At 51.7% G+C, this 21,126-nt stretch overlaps 2 protein-coding genes across 6 annotated transcripts in view; both read left to right on the top strand.

The window, feature by feature from the left end:
- PLA2G6 (phospholipase A2 group VI) overlaps window positions 1–1,143 on the top strand; it is a 61,444-nt gene extending 60,301 nt beyond the window's left edge. For 3 of the 5 annotated variants that reach the window (XM_071219061.1, XM_071219062.1, XM_058308803.2), the window contains 2 exons: window positions 59–132; window positions 315–1,143. In XM_071219061.1, the coding sequence (XP_071075162.1) occupies window positions 59–132; window positions 315–459 (219 nt within the window). In that variant the 3' untranslated portion in view covers window positions 460–1,143. Of the gene's footprint in view, window positions 1–58; window positions 133–273 lie in introns of all 5 variants that reach the window. The other 2 variants (XM_058308802.2, XM_058308805.2) reach the window with 2 other exon arrangements.
- Window positions 1,144–1,628: 485 nt separating this feature from the next.
- BAIAP2L2 (BAR/IMD domain containing adaptor protein 2 like 2) overlaps window positions 1,629–21,126 on the top strand; it is a 36,139-nt gene continuing 16,641 nt past the window's right edge. Inside the window, exons 1-7 of the mRNA XM_058308801.2 lie at window positions 1,629–2,040; window positions 2,959–3,034; window positions 4,105–4,191; window positions 4,589–4,650; window positions 15,552–15,623; window positions 15,833–15,949; window positions 16,648–16,794. Coding sequence (XP_058164784.1) covers window positions 1,990–2,040; window positions 2,959–3,034; window positions 4,105–4,191; window positions 4,589–4,650; window positions 15,552–15,623; window positions 15,833–15,949; window positions 16,648–16,794 — 612 coding nt within the window. The 5' untranslated portion in view covers window positions 1,629–1,989. The remainder of the gene's footprint in view (window positions 2,041–2,958; window positions 3,035–4,104; window positions 4,192–4,588; window positions 4,651–15,551; window positions 15,624–15,832; window positions 15,950–16,647; window positions 16,795–21,126) is intronic.

The following is a 21,126-nucleotide window of genomic DNA, read 5'->3' as shown; positions in this document are numbered from 1 at the left end:
GGGGGGCGGCGCCGGGTGGGGTGCGAGCTGGGCGCTAACTGGGGCTCCTCCTTGCCAGTGCACAGACCCCGATGGGCGGGCCGTGGACCGGGCCCGGGCCTGGTGCGAGATGGTCGGCATCCAGTACTTCAGGTGGGCTGCCAGCCCCTGCCCCCGGCCGGCCCGACCCTTCCCCACCCAGCCCTGGGAGTGGACTTTCCCTCCCCCCCCCCCCCGGGCTGCTCTGGGCCCCAAGCTCGCCCCAGTCCTCGCTCTCACCCCCCCACCTCCCAGGCCAGGCATCCTGGGCTGACCCTCCTCCTTGGCCCGGACAGACTGAACCCCCAGCTGGGGACGGACATCATGCTGGACGAGGTCAGCGACGCGGTGCTGGTCAACGCCCTCTGGGAGACCGAGGTCTACATCCACGAGCACCGTGAGCAGTTCCAGCAGCTCATCCAGCTGCTGCTCTCGCCGTGAGCCCACCAGGCCCCCACCTCACCCCGCCGCCTCCTGGCGGGGCCCAAACACTACACCACTGGGCACACCGGCTCACGCGGCGCAGCGGGGGGTCGCGCTCCGAGGGCGCCGAGCTTCTGCCTGAGGCTGGTCCCAAAGGCCTTTCCCCCACTTCTGTCCCCCACTTCTGGCATCTTGTGTCATCTCAGGCCTTAAAAGCCTCGAGCCTCACCAGGCCCCTCTCCCTGACCATAATTACAGGAGCCTCTTGCCCTGTCAGCTCAAACACTGGGGGTGCCAGGTGTGCTCTGCCCCTGGCCCCAGCCCCACCCAGCCCTCACTTCCCAGAGGACCCCAAAGGGCTGCCTGTGCTCCAGCCTCTGAGCAGCTCTTCCAGGTTCCCTGTAGGTGTGGCCTGCCCCTTGCACCCACTGCCCTTTCCTTGGGGGTGGGTCTAGAGAACCAGCACAGCCCCCCATCACCCAGGAGCGGGATGCCCCATCGACTTTGCCCCTCAACACACACCCAGCCGCCCACACTCCTCAGGGCCGCCCCACCCTTAGAACCCTCCTCAGCAGCCAAAGGTCACTCCTGTGAGTTAAGTTATTCTTTCCCACAAGGAAGTGGGTTGAGTGTCCACGGGCTCCACTGGGGAAGGGCTCGGGGCCACCCCCAAAACTGTGAAATAAATGGTTTGGGTTCCAGCTTGCCCGTGTGGCGTGTTCTGTGGTGTGAGCGCAGGCCGGGACGCTGGCTGCCGTCGGCCTTGACCTTCGGCCTTGAACCGCCCTCTTCCCGGGCCTGGGTGGGGAAGGTGCTCCCTAGGCCGGGGCGCCCCTCTCTGCCGGGCCTCCACAGCCTGTGAGGGCAGCTCCGGGATCGCCTGCCGCACCGTGCGCCGGGAGGCCTCCCTGGTCCTCAGAGAGGGCACGGGCGTGGGCGCACAGTGGGCGGGCGGGCCGGGGTCTGTGGGGCTGCGCAGGGCGCACGGCTCACTCTGCGCGCTCAGCAGGTGGGGGGCCGCAGGGGCGCTGCCGCAGCCTCGCAGGCGTGGGCCGGGCGGCGCTCGGGAGGGGTGAGGCCCGAGGGCAGTGGTGGCCGCTGGGCCCGTGGGGCCTCCAGGGACTGGGCTGGGGGTCCCCAGGAGGGCGCTGAGCAGCTCTCACCCAATAGGGTGGGTAAGGCGCCAGAGCCAGGGGGTTCCCGGCAGGGCTGGGAAGCCTCGCGGGAGGAGGAGGTGACTCAGGAGCACGGCCCCGCCCCACGCGCCCCCCGGGCCCCGCCGCGCAGAGGAGTAAATAATTGAAGGAGCAGGTCACACGAGCCCGCGCACGTCACAGGACGCCTTCCCGCCGGGTCTGGTTACGCCCCAGATCACTTTCTGACATCCCCGGCTGGTGAATAATTAAGCTGCACCCCCCTCCTCGGCCGGCCCTCCGTTTCCAGGTCCCACTCCGCAGCCAGTGGGCACCGGAAGGCACCGACCCCCCAGTGCCCCCGCCCCACCCGTGCCACCAGGCCCCCGCTCAGTGCCCAGGTGCAGCCCACCCCATGGCCCCTGAGATGGACCAGGTCTACAGGTCCACCATCGCCATCTACAAGGTGAGTGTGGGGACGGGGCATGGGGCCGGCTCCGGGGTCGCCGTGCCCCCGGGCTGGCGGGCAGCGCCCTCGGGGAAGGAAGGCCGGGCCAGGGAGGGAGGGCGAAGCCAGCTCAGGATGGCACTGAGCAAGAGCCCCCAGCTGCCCACAAGGAGGGACAGCGCCCAGGCAGCTCTATCTAGCTGGGAGCAGGGACCTGGAGGGCCCGGGGACAGGGGCTGGCGCCTGGCCTGGGGCCGGGGCGTCTTGCTCTCTGAGCCCCTCACCCAGAACCTCTCCCGCCCCTCCAGGGGGGGCGCTGCAGACTCCGCAGACATTAACTGAGTCCCTTCCACGTGGAAGGAAGCCTCCCAGCACCCGTGGGCTAGAAACTAGATGAGAAAACTGAGACCCACAGAGGTTAAACGCTTGTGCAAGGTCACCAGGGGAGGAAGAGACGCTGCTGGGATTTGAACCAAGACCCAAGTCCAAGTCCAAGTCTGGTCTCCAGCCGCTCATGGCCTGGGCCGGCCCAGCCTTGCTCCTGGGGCTGCTTGACTTTGAGGGGGGCAAGGCCCGCCCTCGACCTGAGGGGGCAGCGGCCGGCCCTGCGCGGCCAGCCCGGGGAGGCCTGGGCTCGGAGGGAAGGAGGGGGCTTCTCAGGTGTGTCGACTGAGGAGGAACGGGGCGCCCCGCCAGGGCGGGGTGTGAGCAGGAGCTGGCTGCGAAGACCCTGGCTCGGGACGGAGCCCCGGAGATGGAGCCCGGAGTCCGGGCGGACCCCCACCCAGAGCGCGCGGCTTCTCACGGGGGCTGGGGGCGCCTGCTCCTGCGGCCCCGCGGCTTGCCTCGGCTGACCATCCCTTCTTCCTCTCCCAATCTGTGTGCCCCCCACCGTGCCCCCGCCCACGTGCCCCCCCTGCGCCTCCCGGAGCCCAGAGCATCTTGGAGCAGTTCAACCCGGCCCTGGAGAACCTGGTGTACCTGGGCAACAACTACCTGCGGGCCTTCCACGGTGAGCGCCTCGGCCCCACCCCGCCGCCACGCGCACCCCCGCCCCTGCGCTCTGCACCCACGCCAGGCAGCCCCTCACGCACTCAACGCTCATCCTACCCCTAGGCCCTCCTTTCCACTGCCCTCACCCCTACACCCTCCTATTGACCCTCACCCCTGCATTCCCTTACCCTCCCCCTCACCCCTACACCCTCCCACCCACTCTCCTCACCCCGACACCCTCCTACCCACCCTATCCAGCACCCAACCACACCCTCGCCACCCCCTGCTCATCCCAGGGCCCTACGGACACTCCCTGAAAGCGAAGGTCCTGCCAGCCCCAGGCACACCGCGGTGGCCGCACCCTTTACCCTGATACTGCCCCACACCCCCGCCATTTGTCCTCACCTTGACTGGCCACCGTCCCCACAGCCCTAGAGCCAGCCCTCACCCCTTGCTCAGACCCCACACAAAGAGCTGCTCTCCCCCCGCGGCCACCCCTGCTTCCCCGCTACACCCCCTCCACCAGCACGAACCAGCGGAGAGCTCGAGCCCTCTGCAGACAGCAGGGCGCTGTGAGGGCACGAGACACACCCAGAGTCCCTCCCCGCCTTTCAGGACTTGGGACCCACGGCTGTCCCGCCCCACCCTTCTCCCCCACACCCCGAGCCTCACGCCACACCTACCCCTGCCCTCCCTGTGGGCCACTCGGACACCTGCACCCCCACCCATGACAGATACACACCAGGTCCTGCTCTGCGCCAGGCCCCAGGCTGGGGGCAGCAGCCCCAGGGCAGAGCTGAGCCGGGCCCTGCCCACGGGGGCCCCCGTTCTACCCGCTTCCTCCCAGGGCAGAGCTGAGCCGGGCCCTGTCCACGGGGGCCCCGTTCTACCCCGTTTTCCCTCCTCTGGCCAAGGGCACAGCCCCACACGCACCACAGGCCCGCCCCCTGCCCCCACACTGGGCGACGCCAGGCCCCACCCAGCGCCCTCCACAGAGCAGCCCCACACAGCCCTCCTGAAGGACGGAGGCGCCTGGGGGGCAGCATGAGGGAGGCGGCCGTGTTGGACCCACCCTGTCCCGCCACGCAGCTCTGTCCCAGGCGGCCGAGGTGTACTTCAACGCCATCCAGAAGATCGGGGAGCAGGCGCTGCAGAGCCCCACCTCGCAGATCCTGGGTGAGGCGCCCCCGCCCCGTTGCACCCCGCCCTCTCAGGTCTGGGGGGCTGCCTCCTGCTGTCAGACTCTAGGCCCCTCCCACTGCTGCCTCCCCTCAGGCCCGGGGCCTGCTTTGCCCACCATCCCGGGGCCCAGTGCGCTTCCTTTCAGACTTGCCCCACTCTAAGCACCCCCCAGGCACAGGCCTTGCAGCCCAGGGCCCAGAGCCCACCCCCTCCTCCCCATCCCCCCACCCCGGGCAGGTTCCAGGGCTGGGACGAGCGTGGTCCCCATCCCGAGAGCCGTGGGGGGAGCCCCGGACTTTGGTCCCCCAATCCAGGCCCTCTGGCAGCTCCTGGCGGGAAAATGGCGGGCGCGGCAGGCTCCCCCCACTGAGCCACCGCCCTCCACCACCAGGTGAGATCTTGGTGCAGATGTCAGACACCCAGCGGCACTTGAACTCTGACCTGGAGGTGGTGGTGAGTGTCGGTGCCCACGGCCTGGAGGAGGGTGGGCTGCACTCCAAGGAGGACCAAGGGTCCACACCCTGAGTTCCCTTCTCAGGGAGGGCTTCCTAGCCACCCCCACCCCCCGCCGACACCTTAGCGACACCTGCCGGACCAGGCTCTGCTGGGCACATTTACCTGCATTGCCTTGTCAAACCTCACAGCAGCCCTAGGAGGCAGGAGCCACATCTTCCCCTATTTTACAGAAGGGGAAACTGAGTCTTGGACATTACTCACGTCCTAAGATCTCAGAGTGCATGGAGGAGCTAGGACGAGAAGGGACCGTTGCCCGGGTGCCTTAGACCCTGGCGTCTCACCTCCTCCCTCCCTAGCCACACCTCCCAGGGAGCAGCTGGAGAGCCTGGACCACGTGACTCCATGAGTAAAGCCCGTCCAAGCCCCGCTGCCCCCCGAGCGGAACCCGTCAGTGAGGGGCTCCAGGTCCCGGTGACCCAACAGCAGCCCCTCCAGTGCCCCCAGTCACAACCCGGCCACCCTGAAAGGCTGGCCTGGTCTTCCCCTTGCTGGGCCCCTGTCGTGCTGTTCTCCCAGCCTAGGACCACCGCCCTTCCCCTGCTGTCCAGCACAGATGTTGCCTCCTCCAGGAAGCCTCCCCTGACCCCCTGGCGGGTTTAGTCCCTCCTGCCTCTGGACTCCAACGGCTGTATGTAGTCCTTGTGCTTGAGAAAGTGGGCTTTCGGGAGTAGGTGTTGCTCAGTGGTGGAGCGCCTGCTTCGCATGTACGAGGTCCCAGGTTCAATCTCCAGTACCTCTTAAAATAGAATTTGTAGCCAAGGCACACAGGTTCAAATCCCATCTCCACCAGTTACTGGCTTTGTAACTTTGGATGAGTTTTATAAACTCCTTGGGTCTCGGACCCAAGTTTACCTGTCCGTAAAATGGAGGCGATCATGGGAACTGCCCTGTGGGATTCTGGTGCGGATTAAGTGCATTAATAAGTGTAACCTGTGTGCCCCAGTCCCCAGCCCCCCAGGCCCTCCAGGTATCTTGGCTGTGCCGGGGTAGGGATGAGCCTTCTCTCCTTTGTCCCTTCGCTCACTGTGGAAGGAAAGAACGAGCTGTGAAAAGCAGCGGGGACTTGACTAGATGGAGAGGAGAGGAGCTGAGCAGCCCTGGTCCAGGGGGCGGAAGTGGCCCAGAGATTGGATGCCGGGCGGGGCGGGGCCTGCTGCTGAGGTGCCCGGGAAGGTGCAGGAGGAAGTTTCAACCCGCTGTCATAGTCCACCGTTCTCCGGTGTGGCGGGCTAGTCCTGGAAGTCAGGGTGCTCTTGGAGATACTGTAGAATCCTGACCAGGCTGGTTACCATGCGGGAACAAGGAACCACACGCAGAAAATGGGGCTGCGCCGCACCAGCGAGTGCTCACCCCAAGCCCCAGGCCTGCCCGTGGTGGACGCCGGAAGGTGCAGCGCTAAGTGTGGCCGCCTCCGTGGCCTTGGGTGTGGGAGGTAGGGAGCCTGGCTGGCGATGGCATCTGTGACATCCTGTCCTGGTTGGATGTGTCTCCGGTCACTTGTGGCACAGCTGGGCTGTGCAGGGATGCGTCTCAGCCAGGCCTCTGTAAGGTGAGCTGCCCTCTCGGGGCACCGGAGCCTTGGCTGTGACATCAGGCAGGGCCCCCCGCCAGCACCGTACCACGTAGAGACCGCCAGAGGCCACTCTGCCCTGGGGGAGGGACAAGGGAGACAAAGAATTGGAGAGTGATGGTGAAAGGAGACAAAAAGCAATGAAATCTGTGAAAGCACAGGTCTTCTTTGGACATCTCTGATCATGACCTTAAATTGTCCCTGAACCCGGCCTTCACTCAAGTGACAGACCTCTGATCACTGCCTGGGACAGGTGTGGTGCAAGTGGACTTTCTTCACTCTGCAGGTAACTTGCTGTGTGACCACATGTATGTCGCTGCCCCTCTCTGGATGCCTGGGTTTATCTCTGGGCGTCTTTCAAAAAACGTCTTTATCAAACTCAGCTTCGAGTGAAAACTTTGCCTTAGGTTACTTGGTTTGGTGGAATATCCCATATGTCCAAGAGAATCCTGAACTTCTTGAGTTTCAAGGGAGGTCGTACGGCTTCTGGTTCAGCCTCCGCACCAGGGCGGGGACACTGTCTGCCACCTCCTCCCGTGGTCACCTGCTTCTGTCTTAGTGGCTCATGGTGAGATTTCCTTGGCTGAATAGCTGTTTGTTGCAAGTTTCCTTAGATAGAGCCTACATTTCCTTCCTTCCAGGGCACTCATTGGTTCTTCCTTCCAATGCAATCCAGAACAAGACCACCCTACTTTATCAAGCACCTACTATGTGCCGAGGATGCACAAGGTTTTTATTTTGATGAAGTCCCATTTATATGTTTTTTTCTTTTGTTGCTTGTGCTTTTGGTGTAAAGTCTGAGAAACAATGGCTTAACGAGAGGTCCTGAAGATGCTTCCTTATGTTTTCTTCTAGGAGTTTTATAGTTTTCATTCTTATATTTAGGTCTTTGGTCCTTTTTTTTTTTAAGATTTATTTTTCCCCTCCCCCTCCCCTGCCTGCCTGTTTTTGCTGTCTGTGTCCATTTGCTGTGTGATATTCTTGTCTATTTCTCTTTTTTGTCTTCTCATCTTTCTCCTCTAGGATTCAGAGGGATTCGATTCTGGCGATCTCTGATGTGGAGAGAGGTTCCCCGTCAATTGCGCCACCTCAGTTCCTGGTCTCTTGCTGTGCTTCGCCTTGACTCTCTTCTTCATCTTTCTTTTTGTTGCGTCATTTTCTTACTACATGACTTACTTGTGTGGGCACTGGCTCACCCCATGGGCACTCACGTGGGCACTCACGTGGGTACTCGGCTCACTGCGCAGGCACTCTTTCTCTTCTTCTTTTCCACCAGGAGGTCCCAGGGTTCATATGGTCAGGGGAGGCCTCATCACTTGAGCCACATCTGCTTCTGTCTTTGATCCATTTTGAGTTCATTTTTATCTATGATGTGAGATGGGGGTCCACCTTTGTTTTGCACATGGATATCCAGTTTGCCCAGCACCATTTGTTGAAGAGACCGTTATTTCCCCATTAAGTGGACTTGCCACCCTTATCAAAAGTTGGGGAAAGCAGATGTGGCTCAAGCAACTGGGCTCCTGCCTACCACATGGGAGGTCCTGGGTGCAGTTTCTGTGCCCTCTAAAGTAGACGAGCAAGACAGCGAGCTGATGTGACAGGCTGGCGTGGCGAGCTGACACAAGATGACACGGTGAGATGATGCAATCAAGAGACACAGTGAGGAAACATAATGAGAGACACACAAAACAGTGAGCAGAGGTGACTGAAGAGATTAGGTGCCTCCCTCCCACATGGGAGGCCCCAGGTTCAGTTCCCAGTACTCCTAAAAGAAGAAGATAGCAGATAATGAGTGCAAACAATGAAGGGGAGAGAAATAAATTAAAATAAACAAATCTTTTTAAAAATGTTTTAAAAAAATTCATTTGGGGAGTGGATGTAGCTCAAGTCATTGAGTGCCTGCTTCCCATGTACAAGGTCCCAGGTTCAATCCCCAGTACCTCCTAAAAACAAACAAATGAAAAAACCAACTCTCGTTGGGGAGCAGACGTAGCTGAGTAGTTGAGCACCTCCTTCTTATGTACGAGGTCCTGGTCATTCCCTGGTACCTCCTAAAAGAAATTAATTGACCGTAGATGAGAGGATTTATTTTTGAACTCCCAATTTGATTCCATTGGTCTATTTGGCTGTCCTTGTGCCAATACCACACTGTTTTTATTACTGTAGCTTTGTGATAAGATTTGAAATCCGGAAGTATAGTCCTTCAGTTTTGCTCTTTTTCAAGATGTTTTTCACTATTTGGGGCCCCTTGCTTCTTCCATATAAATTTCATGATTGGGCTTTCCCATTTATGCAAAGAAGGCTATTGGAATTTTGACTAGGATTGTGTTGAATCTATAAATTGCTTAAGGTAGAACTGACATCTTAATAATGTTTAGTCTTCCAATCCACGAACATGAAATGTCCTTCCTTTCGGTTAGGTCTTCTTTGATTTCTTTCAATGTTTTATAGTTTTCCATGTACAAGTCCTTTACATCCTTGGTTAAATTTATTCCTAGATATTTGATTCTTTTAGTTGCTATTGTGAATGGAAGTTTTTACTTGATTTCCTCTTCAGATTGTTTATTACTAATGTATAGAGACACTACTGATATTTGTTTATTAATTGTGTACCCTGCCACTTACCTGGGATGAATCCCACTGATAACGGTATATATTTCTTTTAATGTGCTATTGGATTTGGTTCACTAGTATTTTGTTGAGTATTTTTGCATCTATAGACATAAGGGATATTGGTCTGTGATTTTCTCTGGGGTCAGTAATAATGCACCTCTGATTTTAGTTATTTGTATCCTCTCTCTATTTTTCTTTGTAAGTCTAGCTAAAGGTTTGTTGATTTCATTGCTCTTTTCAAAGAACCAACTTTTGGTGTTGTTGATTCTCTCTATTGGTTTTTGTTTTTGTTTTGTTTTTCTTTAATTTTTAGGAGGTACCAGGGGTTGAACTGGGGACCTCATACATGGGAAGCAGGCACTCAACCATTTGCGCTTCATCTGCTCCTCTCTATTGTTTTTTTAATTATTTATTTCATTTATATCCTTTCTAGTGTTTGCTATTTCTTTCCTCTTGCTCACTTTGAATTTAGTTTACTCTTTTTTTCCCTAGTTACTTCAGATGTGATATTAGGTCTCTGATTAGAGATTTTTCTTCTTTTTAATATCAACATTTAGAGTTATAAATTTCCCTTCTAGCACTACCTTTGCTAAATCCCATAAGTTTTGGTATGTTATGTTTTCATTTTAATTTGCCTCAAATATTTTCTAATTTCCCTTATGATTTCTTCTTTGACCCCTTGGTTGTTTAATTGTGTGTTGGTTAATTTCCATGTATTTGTGAATTTTCCGATTCTCCCTCTGTTACTGATTTCTAGCTTATTTCCATTGTTTTCAGAGAAGGTACATTATATGATTTCAATATTTTAAAATTTACTGAGACTTGTGTCCTAGCATAGGTCTGTCTTAGAGAATGAACCATGAACACTAGAGATGAATGTGTACTCTGCTGCTGTTGGATGAAGTATTCTCTATATGTCTGTTAGGTCTAGTTGGTTTATAGTATTATTAAAAGTCTTCCATTTCCTTATTGATTTTCTGTCTAGATATTCCATCCATTATTGAAAATGGTGTATTGAAGGCTCCCACTATAAATGTAGAACCATCTGTGTCTCCCTTCAAATCTGTCAATATTTGCTTCATGTATTTTGGGCCTCTGTCATTAGGTCCATATATATTTATAATTGTTATTTCTTTGAATAAATTGACCTCTTTATCAATATGTAGTGTCCTTCTGCATCCCATGTTAACAGTTTTTGACTTAAAGTTAATTTTATTTAAGAGAGCCACCCTAGCTCTCTTTAGTTATGGTTTACATGGAAAATTTTTTTCATCCTTTCACTTTCAACCTACGTGTGTCTTTGAATTTAAGGTGAGTCTCTTGTAAGGAGTGTGTAGTTGGGTCATGCTTTTTTTAAACATTCTGCTTCTTAGCTGGAGGGTTTCATCTATTTACATTTAAAGTAATTACTGATAATGAAGGATTTTCTTCTGCCATTTTGACTATTTGGTTTTCATGAGTTTATATCTTTTTGCCCCTAAATTCTTCCATTATTGCTTACTTCTGTAGTTAGTTGATCTTTAGTAGTGAACAATTTAGAGTCCCTTATTTCCTTCTGTGAATGTTTTTCAGGTATTTTCTTTTTGGTTACCATGGATTTAACATCCTAAATCTATAACAATCTCATTTGATTTAATACCAGCTTAATCTCCATAGCACACACAAATATTGTTCCTAATCCCCTCCATCCCTTCGCTCTTTGTCATGATTTTTACAAATTATATCTTTACACATTGTATGTCCAAACCCATAGATTTATCATTCCTTTTTATGCATTTACACTTTAGAAGATGTAAGAAGTAAAAAAGTGAAGTTTCATATAAAAAAATATAGTACAATAGTCCTGGCATTTATAATAACCTCTATGGTTACCTTGACCAGAGTTATTTATTTCTCTCTCTTTTTTTTTTAAAGATTTATTTATTTATTTATTTCTCTCCCCTTCCCTCCCACCCCGGTTGTCTGTTCTCTGTGTCTATTTGCTGCGTCTTCATTTGTCCGCTTCTGCTGTTGTCAGCGGCACGAGAATCTGTGTTTCTTTTTGTTGTGTCAGTTCTCCATGTGTGCAGCACCATTCCTGGGCAGGCTGCACTTTCTTTCGCTCTGGGCGGCTCTCCTTATGGGTGCACTCCTTGCGCGTGGGGCTCCCCAGCGTGGGGACACCCCTGCGTGGCACGGCACTCCTTGCGCGCATCAGCACTGCGCATGGGCCAGCTCCACACGGGTCAAGGAGGCCCGGGGTTTGAACCGCGGACCTCCCATGTGGTAGACGGACGCCCTAACCACTGGGCCAAGTCCGCCGCCCAGAGTTATTTATTTCTTTATGCCACTTCAATCCACTATCTAGTGTCCTTTCCTCTCAGTCCAAAGAACTCCCTTTTGCATTGCTCGTAGGGCAGGTCTAGTGGTGACAGAACCCCTCAGCTTCTGTTTGTCTGGGAATGTCTTAATCTCCTATTTTTGAAACAGCCTTAGCAGATATAAAATTCTGGTTTGACACTTGTTTCCTTCAGCACTCTAAATATTCCATCCCTCTGCCTGCTCGTCTCCATGATTTCTGATGAGAAATTGGCACAGAATCTTATCAGGGCTTTCTTTTTAAAGTCGTCATCCAGCATGTCCAATATCTGGTCCTCTTCATTGATGGTTTCTGGATTTTTATCCTCTTCGTTTAGATGGGCCATCATTTCCAGTTCGTTTGTCTTTTAATCCTTTTTTTTTTGCTCTTTAACCAGCATCATTATCAAACTTCACATTGTTTTTTAGTATTTTGAGGTAGATGGCTGACTCTTGGGCTTGGTTTAGAAATTATCAAGCAAAAGTTAAAAGACTAAGAAGGACACATTCAAAGGTACAGGGTGCACTGAGTGCGATGAGTGTACCGCGGTGATGGAGGAGGTTGCTGGTGTGGGAGGAGCAGGGTGAGGGGGGTGGCGGGTATGCGGGAACTTCCCATATTTTTTAATGTAATATTTTTTGTGTGATGTATATATCTTTAAAAAAAATACGATTTACAAAAATGATTGGGTGGGGGGTTGGGAAGATGGGTATATGGGAACCTCTTATGTTTTTTATGCTTTTTAAAAATCTTTTTTTTTTTTAATCTTTTGTTGCATTTTAATGTTTTAATGTGTTAACTCTCAGGTTTAGTCCCGAGCTGTCTGTTCTTTAAGTTTGTGTCTAGCTAGTGATAGGACAGAAATTTCCTTGCATTCCAGAAACTAACAGAAACCAATGCAAAAAAGACCACCTTCCGCAGTATCTTAGTTTGCCAAGGGTCTGCTGATGCAAAGTCCTAGAAATGGGTTGTGGGCGGCCTCTACAAGCTGGAAAATGCAAGGAAACAGGCCCTCCCCTAGATCCTCCAGGAAGGAATGCAGTCCTGCTGACACCTTCATTTTAGCCCAGTGAGACCCACTTCGAACTTGGAACCTGCAGAGCTGGCAGATAACACGTTTGTATTGCTTTAGGCCTCCCTGTTTGGAGCAATGCGTCCCAGCAGCGACAGGAAACTAATACGTGGGTGGAGGGGGCAGATCAGGGCTCGGTTTTAGACGTGTTACGTTGGAGATGTGATGTGACCAGCTGGATGGACGAGGCTGGAGTTGTGGGGAGAGGTCTGGCCCGAAGGTGCACATCTGAGAGTCAGGTGAGCCCACCCAGGCGGGGAGTGTAGACTGGGATGGAGGAGGGCCAGGGCCTGCGCCCTGGGGCAACGCGACCTTGAGGCAGCAGGGAGCTGAGGGGGCGTCAGCAAAGGACAGGAAGGAGCAGCCAGTGAGGGGGGAGGACCAGGAGAGGGAGGTGGCCTGGGGCCCAGGAGGAGGGCGCGGTCAGTGTGCCAGGTGACAGTGACAGACAAGCAGATGCGTCCTGAGGCTTCACCGTGGGATTCAGCAGCGTGGCCGTCACTGGTGATCTCGACAAAACCGTTCCTGTGGGCAAGGTGGAGGGGAAGCCCTTCTGGAGGGTCCAGGGGAAATGGGAGGAGAGGAGTCGGAGTCAGCCCAGAGGAACAGTCCTTCCAAGGGATTTTCTGCAGAGGTCACCGAAGGATTTCTTGGTCATAACTCTGGAATAACTCTACGCCTAGAGCATAAAATGCATGAGCTCGATGGTGGGCTCTGCTGTTGGTTTCCTGGGCCTTTCTGAGGAGTTTACCGGATCTCTAATGAAGGCTGTCCCCAGGCGGACCGTCTCTGCTCTGATCTGGTGGGAATCCCTCAGCCTGCCCTGGAACGGTCACTTCCTTGTTTTGGAACCAACGGTTCGCGTCAAGTATCGAGTTTTCAATAGATCCATTTCTTCAGGGGCTCAGGAAGACTTCCCAGGACCCCAGGGGTGGCTGAGCCCCAAGTGCCCTCCACTCCACTGGCAGTCGCCGCCATGCGGTGGCAGTGGGAGGAGCCTTCACAGTGCGGCTCCGCTCATCTCGGCGGGAAGCGGAAGGAAGGAAGTCCGCATCACAGGGAGGTGGGCTTGTTCATGCACAACTCTCCTCACCCACAGGAGGCAGGAGAGGGTAGAGAGAATGAACAGGGGAGGGAAACCCTTACCTTGTCTGCTTTGCTGACCGAGAGTCTTTGCAGCTGAGTGTGTGGGTTTTTTGTTTTGTTTTGTTTTTTAGGAGGTATCGGGGATTGAACCCTGGATCTTGTACATGGGCAGCAGGTGCTCAACTATTGAGCTACAGTTGCTTCCCCACAACTGTGTGTTGTTTTTCTTTAAGATTTATTTTTATTAATTTCTCCCCCCACCCATTCGCCCTGTTGTCTGCTCTGTGTCCATTTGCTGTGTGATCTTCCGTGTCTGCTTGTCTTCTTATTAGGCGACTCTGGGAACCGATCGTGGGACCTTCCAGAGTGGGACAGAGGCGATTACTCTGTTGTGCCACCTCAACTCCCTGTTGTGCTATGTCTTCTTATTTTCTCTCCTCTGTGACTTGTTGCGTCATCTTGCTGTGCCAGCTCTCCCTGTCAGCTGGCACTCCTGTGCAGGGCAGCTTTTCCCATGCAAGGCAGCATTCCCACGTAGGGCAGCTCTCCTGCTCAGGGCCACATTCCCACATGGGTCAGCAGTCCGTGTGGGCCAGCTCGCCACATGGGCCATGGGCCAGCTTGCCCTCACCAAGAGGCCCTGGGCATCGAACCCTGAACCTCCTATATGGTAGACGGGAGGCCAATTGGTTGAGTCACATCCGTTTCCCTGCCGCTGTGTTTTAAGAGCATTTCGTAAGAGTGCCCACACCCAGGCCCCCTTCTGGGAGCCCACTGCCTGCCGATGACAGGTCCCACTGCCCCCCCTGCCCACCTACATGCCAGCCTCACTGGCTCAGAGCTTCCTCTTGCCTTCGTTAGCTCGGGACCGCCAGCTCTGCGGGAATGGAAGTTGCCTACGTGCCCATTCTCCTGGGTTTGTGCCTTTTTAATATTGGCTGTGGCCCGTCAGGTGGGTTCAAGTTCATCTCTCCAAATATGGTTCACCATCTTTATTAGCCCCCTGACTGCAAAGTTGCCTGGCTTTTGAGGGTCTGCCCCGATTGCAATTTTCCCATTTCCCAGTTGTTCGTTTCGTGCAATCTTGCAGAGTGTGGGGTTTTTCAGGAACACCTGTATCGTGTCACAGCAGAAACCTTGAACTGTCTATTTAGTGGTAAGCAAGTCCAGGACTAGGGTGAGGCAAGTGAGGTGCCTGGGGCACAAAATTTATGGAGGCGCTCACCGTCCAGGCATGCAGGCTCCCTTCCTATAGCATCCAGGTGAGAAGAGCCCCACATGGGGTGGGAACGGGACTCTCCAGGGCTCCTCCTTCTTAGCCCCGATGCCTGCTCGCCGCAGCCCCCGTCTTGGTGTGCCGGGACTACGAGGACAGACACCACCCAACGCGGGGACTTAAACGAGAGGGCTTTACCGTCTCATGGTTTGGGAGGCCACAAGTCCTGCTTTCTCCTAGAGCGTTCTGCATCTTGCCTGCCATCCTCGGCGCGCCTTGGCTTGCGCCTCTGCCTCGGTCGTGTGGCCATCTGCCTCATTCTCTGGCCGCTTCTGGCTTCTACTTCCGTGTCGAATTTCCTTTGCCTGCAAGGACTTCACTCACGTGGATTAAGGCCCACCCTCATTCCCTGTGGCCTCGTCAACTAGGATCTTGGAAGACCCTTTTCACAATTGAGTCCACACCTAACTAATAGTAATGTTCCAAAGGCCCCATTCTGAATGGGCTCCCAGCCGCAGGACCACGGGTTAGGACTTGAACGTGCCTCACGGCCGATGGGATGAACAGACAGACAAAGGCATGATAGTCTCAGTTCACCCTGCCCGGGGAGGTCAGGAAGGCTCCAGAAGAGGGGGCAGCTAAGCCGGTACTTAAGACTGGGAGGCCATTCCAGGCAGAGGAAGTGGCCTTATCAAAGCACAGTCTAAGACTAGATGGTGACACATTAGTGACATTGTATCCAGACAGATGCTACACTAGATGCTTTGCAGGTTTAACCATTTCATCTTTTCTTCAACCAGGTGCTTTCTATCCCCATTTCTCTGATAAGTGGGCAGGTGCCTGGTGTGCTGGACAGTATACAGGAGTGGGCAGAGCCCAGGGGCTACCAGGGCCGGGGACTAGCAGGGCCGCCCTGATCACCCCTGGCCTGCACTCCACACAGGTGCAGACCCTCCATGGAGACCTGCTGCAGCACATGGAGAAGAACACGAAGCTGGACATGCAGTTCATCAAAGTGAGTCTGGCCTCCCCACCTTGGCCCCCAGCCTGCCACAGACAGGACCTCCTTCTGCATTTGACCAATGGGCCCACTGAGGCCAGCCTTGGGCCAAGTTATACACATGTCCGGCTGAGTCCCCCTGGCCCATGGCCAGTGCTCTGACCCCTAGCCCAGCTGTCTTGGGCTCTTTGAAATGGGGGTCTCCCCTCCCCACCCCACCCCAGGACAGCCGCCAGCACTATGAGATCGAGTACCGCCACCGAGCCGCCAACCTTGAGAAGTGCATGTCTGAGCTGTGGCGCATGGAGCGCAAGAGGGACAAGAATGCACGGGAGATGAAGGTGCAGGGGCTGGAGGCGGGTGGGTGGGCCGCAGGGAGAGGCCGGGCTATGGGAGGGGACCCTTAAGAACCCCTTAGGGTTGCCCACTGAGTACCAGCCCAAGTCCAGGGGCACGGTGAGCACAGCTGGAGAGGGCAGCGGGCCCGGGTGGGGTGGGCGCGCCCCTCAGCCCTGCTCCTTGGCTCTTCACGGGCTCCCCAGGCCTCCCCGTCAGCCCCAGCATCCCCTCTCCCTCCTGCTACGCCTAGAAAAGTGAGGCCATCGGTCCTGAAGCTCATGAGCAAGTTGCACATGTGTAAACAGCAGCCCCCCCAATCCCTCCGCAGGGGTGTCCTGCCTCCTGGCCAGCTTGTCCCGAGCTCTCTCTCCGAGCCCCAGCTCCGTGGCTTAGCCTTGTCTCCTTTCCCAACTCCTCTTCTGGCTCATGTCTTCCCTCTTTGAAATCTTCCCTGCCACACAGGGGTTATTTATTTCTCCTCTCTTCCATGTTTTCATTGTGCAGACCTCCCTGGGTCCACCCCTGGGCCGGGCTCCTGTGCTGGGTGCTGGGTGCTGAGTGGTGGCTTGGAAACCAGCCATGCCCGGGCCTGGAAGGGCTGCAGAGCCCCGGCCGGGGTAGCACACAAGAGGGCGGGTCCAGGAGCCCGAATGGCCTGGGCAGCCCCCACTGCTCCCAACCAGAGCCCCTTGCCCCGCAGGAGAGCGTGAACCGGCTGCACGCCCAGATGCAGGCCTTCGTGTCCGAGAGCCAGCGGGCGGCCGAGCTGGAGGAGAAGCGGCGCTATCGCTTCCTGGCTGAGAAGCACCTGCTGCTTTCCAACACCTTCCTGCAGTTCTTCGGCCGGGTGAGCTGGGGCCGTGCTGCAGGCGCAGAAAGCGGAGCCCTCTAGCCCTTCTCCTCCCGTCCCCTTCCCTCTTTCCTTCCTCTCTGTGGAAATTTATTTATTCATGTTTTAAATCTTTCTCCATCCAGTTCTTTGTTTATTCAGTTCTTTGTTGGTTTGTATCACCATATAGCCATTCATTTATTCATTCAAGATTTTGCTTATGCTTGCATCTATTCCCTAATTCCTGTGCCTATTTATTCGCTCACAGACGAGGCATTTATTTATTGATTTGTGCATGCATGTGCTCACCAGGCACAAATTCATTCATCTGTAGGCTTACTCAGTTATTGTCTATTAATTTCATCAGAGTACTCATTTCCTGTGTGCTCTTGCTCTGTTCTGCCTGCTAGGCCAGCCAGATTCTCTCCCTTCTCCTTGGATTTCTAATGGATTTAGCTGCCATGTTGTTTAGTGCATTTGGATTTATGACTATTATACCTCCTCTGTAAAATGCTGTTTATATACTTAAAAGTCTCTTAATCTGATCCAGTTTGATGCTTTTAATTCCACTTTACCTGATATTAATATCGCTTTTCCTGAATTCTCTTTTCTTAAAGTGTGTTTTCTGTTATTAACGTATAGCCGAGACTTGATTTTTGACATATGACAATCTTTCTTAAAGAGGAATTCAGCCCATTCCCATTTAACAAACAGATAGACCTGATTTTATTATTTCCAAAAAATGCTGACTCCACACCCAGCTCCACGACTCTGCCCATTGCTGTCTGCACCCTGAGGATGAGGCTTAGAGACGCACCATCTTCCTTGCCCTGCTGCTCTGAGACGAGGCCTTTAGAAACCTTCTGCTCCTTTCCTCACCCTCTGCCTCTTGGTTTCGCCAAGACAGTTCCCTCACCATGTCTGTTTCACTGTTTTCCTGCTCTATATTTTGAGGTATTTCTCCCCTTGACCTGTCAGGACATGGATCTATTCTCACAGGACTGTCTTCTTTTTAGCTCATTTGTACAGTGTGTGAACCTTAAAATGGTGCCTTTTCTGCTGGAGAATTTCTTCTTTACTCAGAGAGTGCTTCTTTTTTTAAAATTTATTCAGCAGTGTTATTGAGATATATTCTCATACCATATGATCAATCTAAAGCATATAATCAATGGCTTTTAGCATAATCACAATGTTGTGCAATCATCAGCACAAAAACTTTAGAATTATTTCATTACTCCAAAAGAAAAACTCCACACCCCTTAGTATGCCTTTCCTAGCCCTAAATAACCACTAATCAAATTTCATCTTTATAAATTAATATTTACATTTTACATAAAAGAAATCATACAATATGTTACACAATGCATTAAGTTCATAGTAGCACAATCCTACAGTATTTGTCTTTTTGTGTCTGGCTTGCTTCACTCAACATAATGTCCTCCAGGTTCACCCATGTTGTCATGTGCTTCACGACTTCATTTCTTCTTACAGCTGCATAATATTCCATTGTGTATATACACCACAGTTTGGTTATCATTCTTCTGGTGATGGACACCTGGATAGTTTCCAGCTTTTGGCAATCATGAATGATGCCACCCTGAACATCAGAGTGCAGATGTCTCTTTGTGTCACTGCTCTCAGTTCTTCTGGGTATATATCCAGTAGTGGTATTGCCAGGTAATGTGGCAAATCTATATTCAACTTCTTTAGGAACTGCCCAACAGTCCTCCAAAGTGGCTGTACCATTCTGCACTCCCACCAACAGTGAATAAGTGTTCCTATCTCTCCACATCCTCTCCAACACTTGTAGTTCTCTGTCTTTTCAATAGTGGCCATTCCAATAGGTGCAAAATGATGTTTCATTGTAGTTTTGATTTGCATTTCCCTAATCATTAGTGATATTGAACATTTTTTCTTGTGTTTTGTTGTGTTTTTTTTTTGCCATTTGTATTTCTTCTTTGGACAAATGTCATTCAAGTCTCTTGCCCATTATTATTATTAGTTGGTGGTGGTGTTGTTGTTGTTGCATCATCTTGCTGCGTCAGCTCTCTGTGTGTGCAGTACCACTCCTGGGTGGGCTGCGCTTTTTTCACATAGAGTGGCTCTCCTTGCAGGGTGCACTCCTTGCATGTGGGGCTCCCCTACACGGGGACGCCCCTGCGTGACACAGCACTCCTTGTGCGCCACAGCACTGTGCGTGGACCAGCTTTCCACACAAGTGAGGAGGCCCTGGGTATCAAACCCTGGACCTCCTATATGGTAGACAGATGCTCTATCAGTTGAGCCACATCTGCTTCCCTCTTGCCCATTTTTAAATTGGGTTGTTTGTCTTTTTATTGTTGAATTGTAACATCTCTTTGTATATTATGGATATTAAACCCTTATCGGATATGTGATTTCCAAATATTTTCTCCCATTGAGTCAGCTGCATTTTTACCCTTTTGCCAAAGTCCTGTAAGGTGCAAAAATGTTTAATTATGAGGAGGTCCCATTTATCTATTTTTCCTTTTGTTGCACATGCTTTGCCGGTAAGGTCCAAGAAACCACCAACTACCACAAGGTCTTTAAGATGTTTCCCTACATTTTCTTCTAGTAGTTTTATGGTCCTGGCTTTTATATTTAGGTCCTTTATCAATTTTAAGTTGATTTTTGTATAGGGAGAGATAGGGGGCCCTCTTCTCTTTTATTCTTTTGGTTATAGATATCCAGTTCTCCCAGCACCATTTGTTGAAGAGACTGCTTGTCCCACATGGACTTGGTAGATTGTCAAAAACCAGTTGATTGTAGAAGTGACGTTTATTTCTAGACTCTCAATTCTATTCCACTGATTGATGTTGTCTATCTTTATGTCAGTACCTTGCTGTATTGACCATAATGCTTTGTAATGTGTTTCAAGGTCAGACAGTGAAATTCCTCCTGTGTCGCTCTTGTTTTTTAAAATGCTTTTAGCTATCCAGGTGCACTTTCCCTTCCAAAATGAATTTGGTAATTGCCTTTTCCATTTCTGTAAAGTAGGCTGTTGGAATTTTGATTGATATTGCATTGAATCTATAAATAAGTTCAGGTAGATTGACATCTTCATGATATTTAGTCTTCCAATCCATGAACATGGAATGTCTTTCCATTTGTTTAGGTCTTCATTGATTTCTTTTAGCTTTGTTTTATAGTTTTCTGCATATAGGTCCTGTCCTTCTTTCGTTAAATTGATTCCTAGGTATTTGAGTCTTTCTGTTGCTATTGTAAATGGAATTTCCCCCAATTTCCTCTTCCAATTGTTCAATACTACTGTACAAAAACGTTACTGATTTTTGCAAGTTGGTCTTGTTTCCTGCCACTTCGCTGAACTCATTTATTAGTTCAAATAGTTTTTTTTAAGAGATTTCAGAATTTTCTAAATACAGGATCATGTCATCTGCAAATAGTGAATGTTTTACTTCCTCTTTTCCTATTTAGATGCCTTCAATTTTTTTTCTTGTCTAAGTGCTCTAGTTAGAACTTCTAGCACAATGTTGAATAACAATGGTGACGGTGGGCATCCTTGTCTTGTTCCCACTCTTAGAGGGAAAGCTTTCGACCTTTCCCCATTGAGTACGATGTCGGCTGTGGGTTTTTCATAAATGCCTTTTATCATATTGAGGAATTTTCCTTCTATTCCTACCTTTTGAAGTGTTTTTATCAAGAAAGGATGCTGAATTTTGTCGAATGTCTTTTCTGCACTGAGATGATCATGTGTTTTTTTTTCCCTTCAATTTGTTAATGTGGTATATTACATCGATTGATTTTCTTATGTTGAACCAGCCTTGCATACCAGGAATAAATCCCACTTGATCATGATGTATTTGATTTGCAAGTATTTTATGGAGAATTTTTGCATCTGTGTTCATTAGAGAGGTTGGTCTGTAATTTTCATTTCTTGGAGTGTCTTTAACTGGCTTCATAAAATGTGCTGGGTAATTTTCCTTCCTCTTCAATTTTTTGGAAGAGTTTAAACAGGGTTGGTATTGATTCTTTCCAAAATGCTTGGTAGAATTCACCTGTGAAGCCATCTGGTCCTGGGCTTTCCTTTGTTGGAAGATTTTTTATGACAGATTCAATTCTTTAAATGCGATTGGTTTGTTAAATTCATGTGCTTCTTGTAGCATCAGTGTAGGTTGTTTGTGCATTTCTAGGAATGTGTTCATTTCATCTAGGTTGTCAAGTTTGTTGGCATACAGTTTCTCATAATATTCTCTTCTGATCCTTTTTATTTCTGTGGAGTCAGTCATAACTTCTCCCTTTTCATTTCTTTTTTTTTTTTTTTAAAGATTTATTTATTTATTTAATTTCCCCCCCTCCCCTGGTTGTCTGTTC

This window comes from Dasypus novemcinctus, chromosome 12 (assembly GCF_030445035.2).
Source record: "Dasypus novemcinctus isolate mDasNov1 chromosome 12, mDasNov1.1.hap2, whole genome shotgun sequence".
Taxonomy (NCBI): Eukaryota; Metazoa; Chordata; class Mammalia; order Cingulata; family Dasypodidae; genus Dasypus; species Dasypus novemcinctus.
This window is presented reverse-complemented; position numbering and strand designations above follow the sequence as displayed.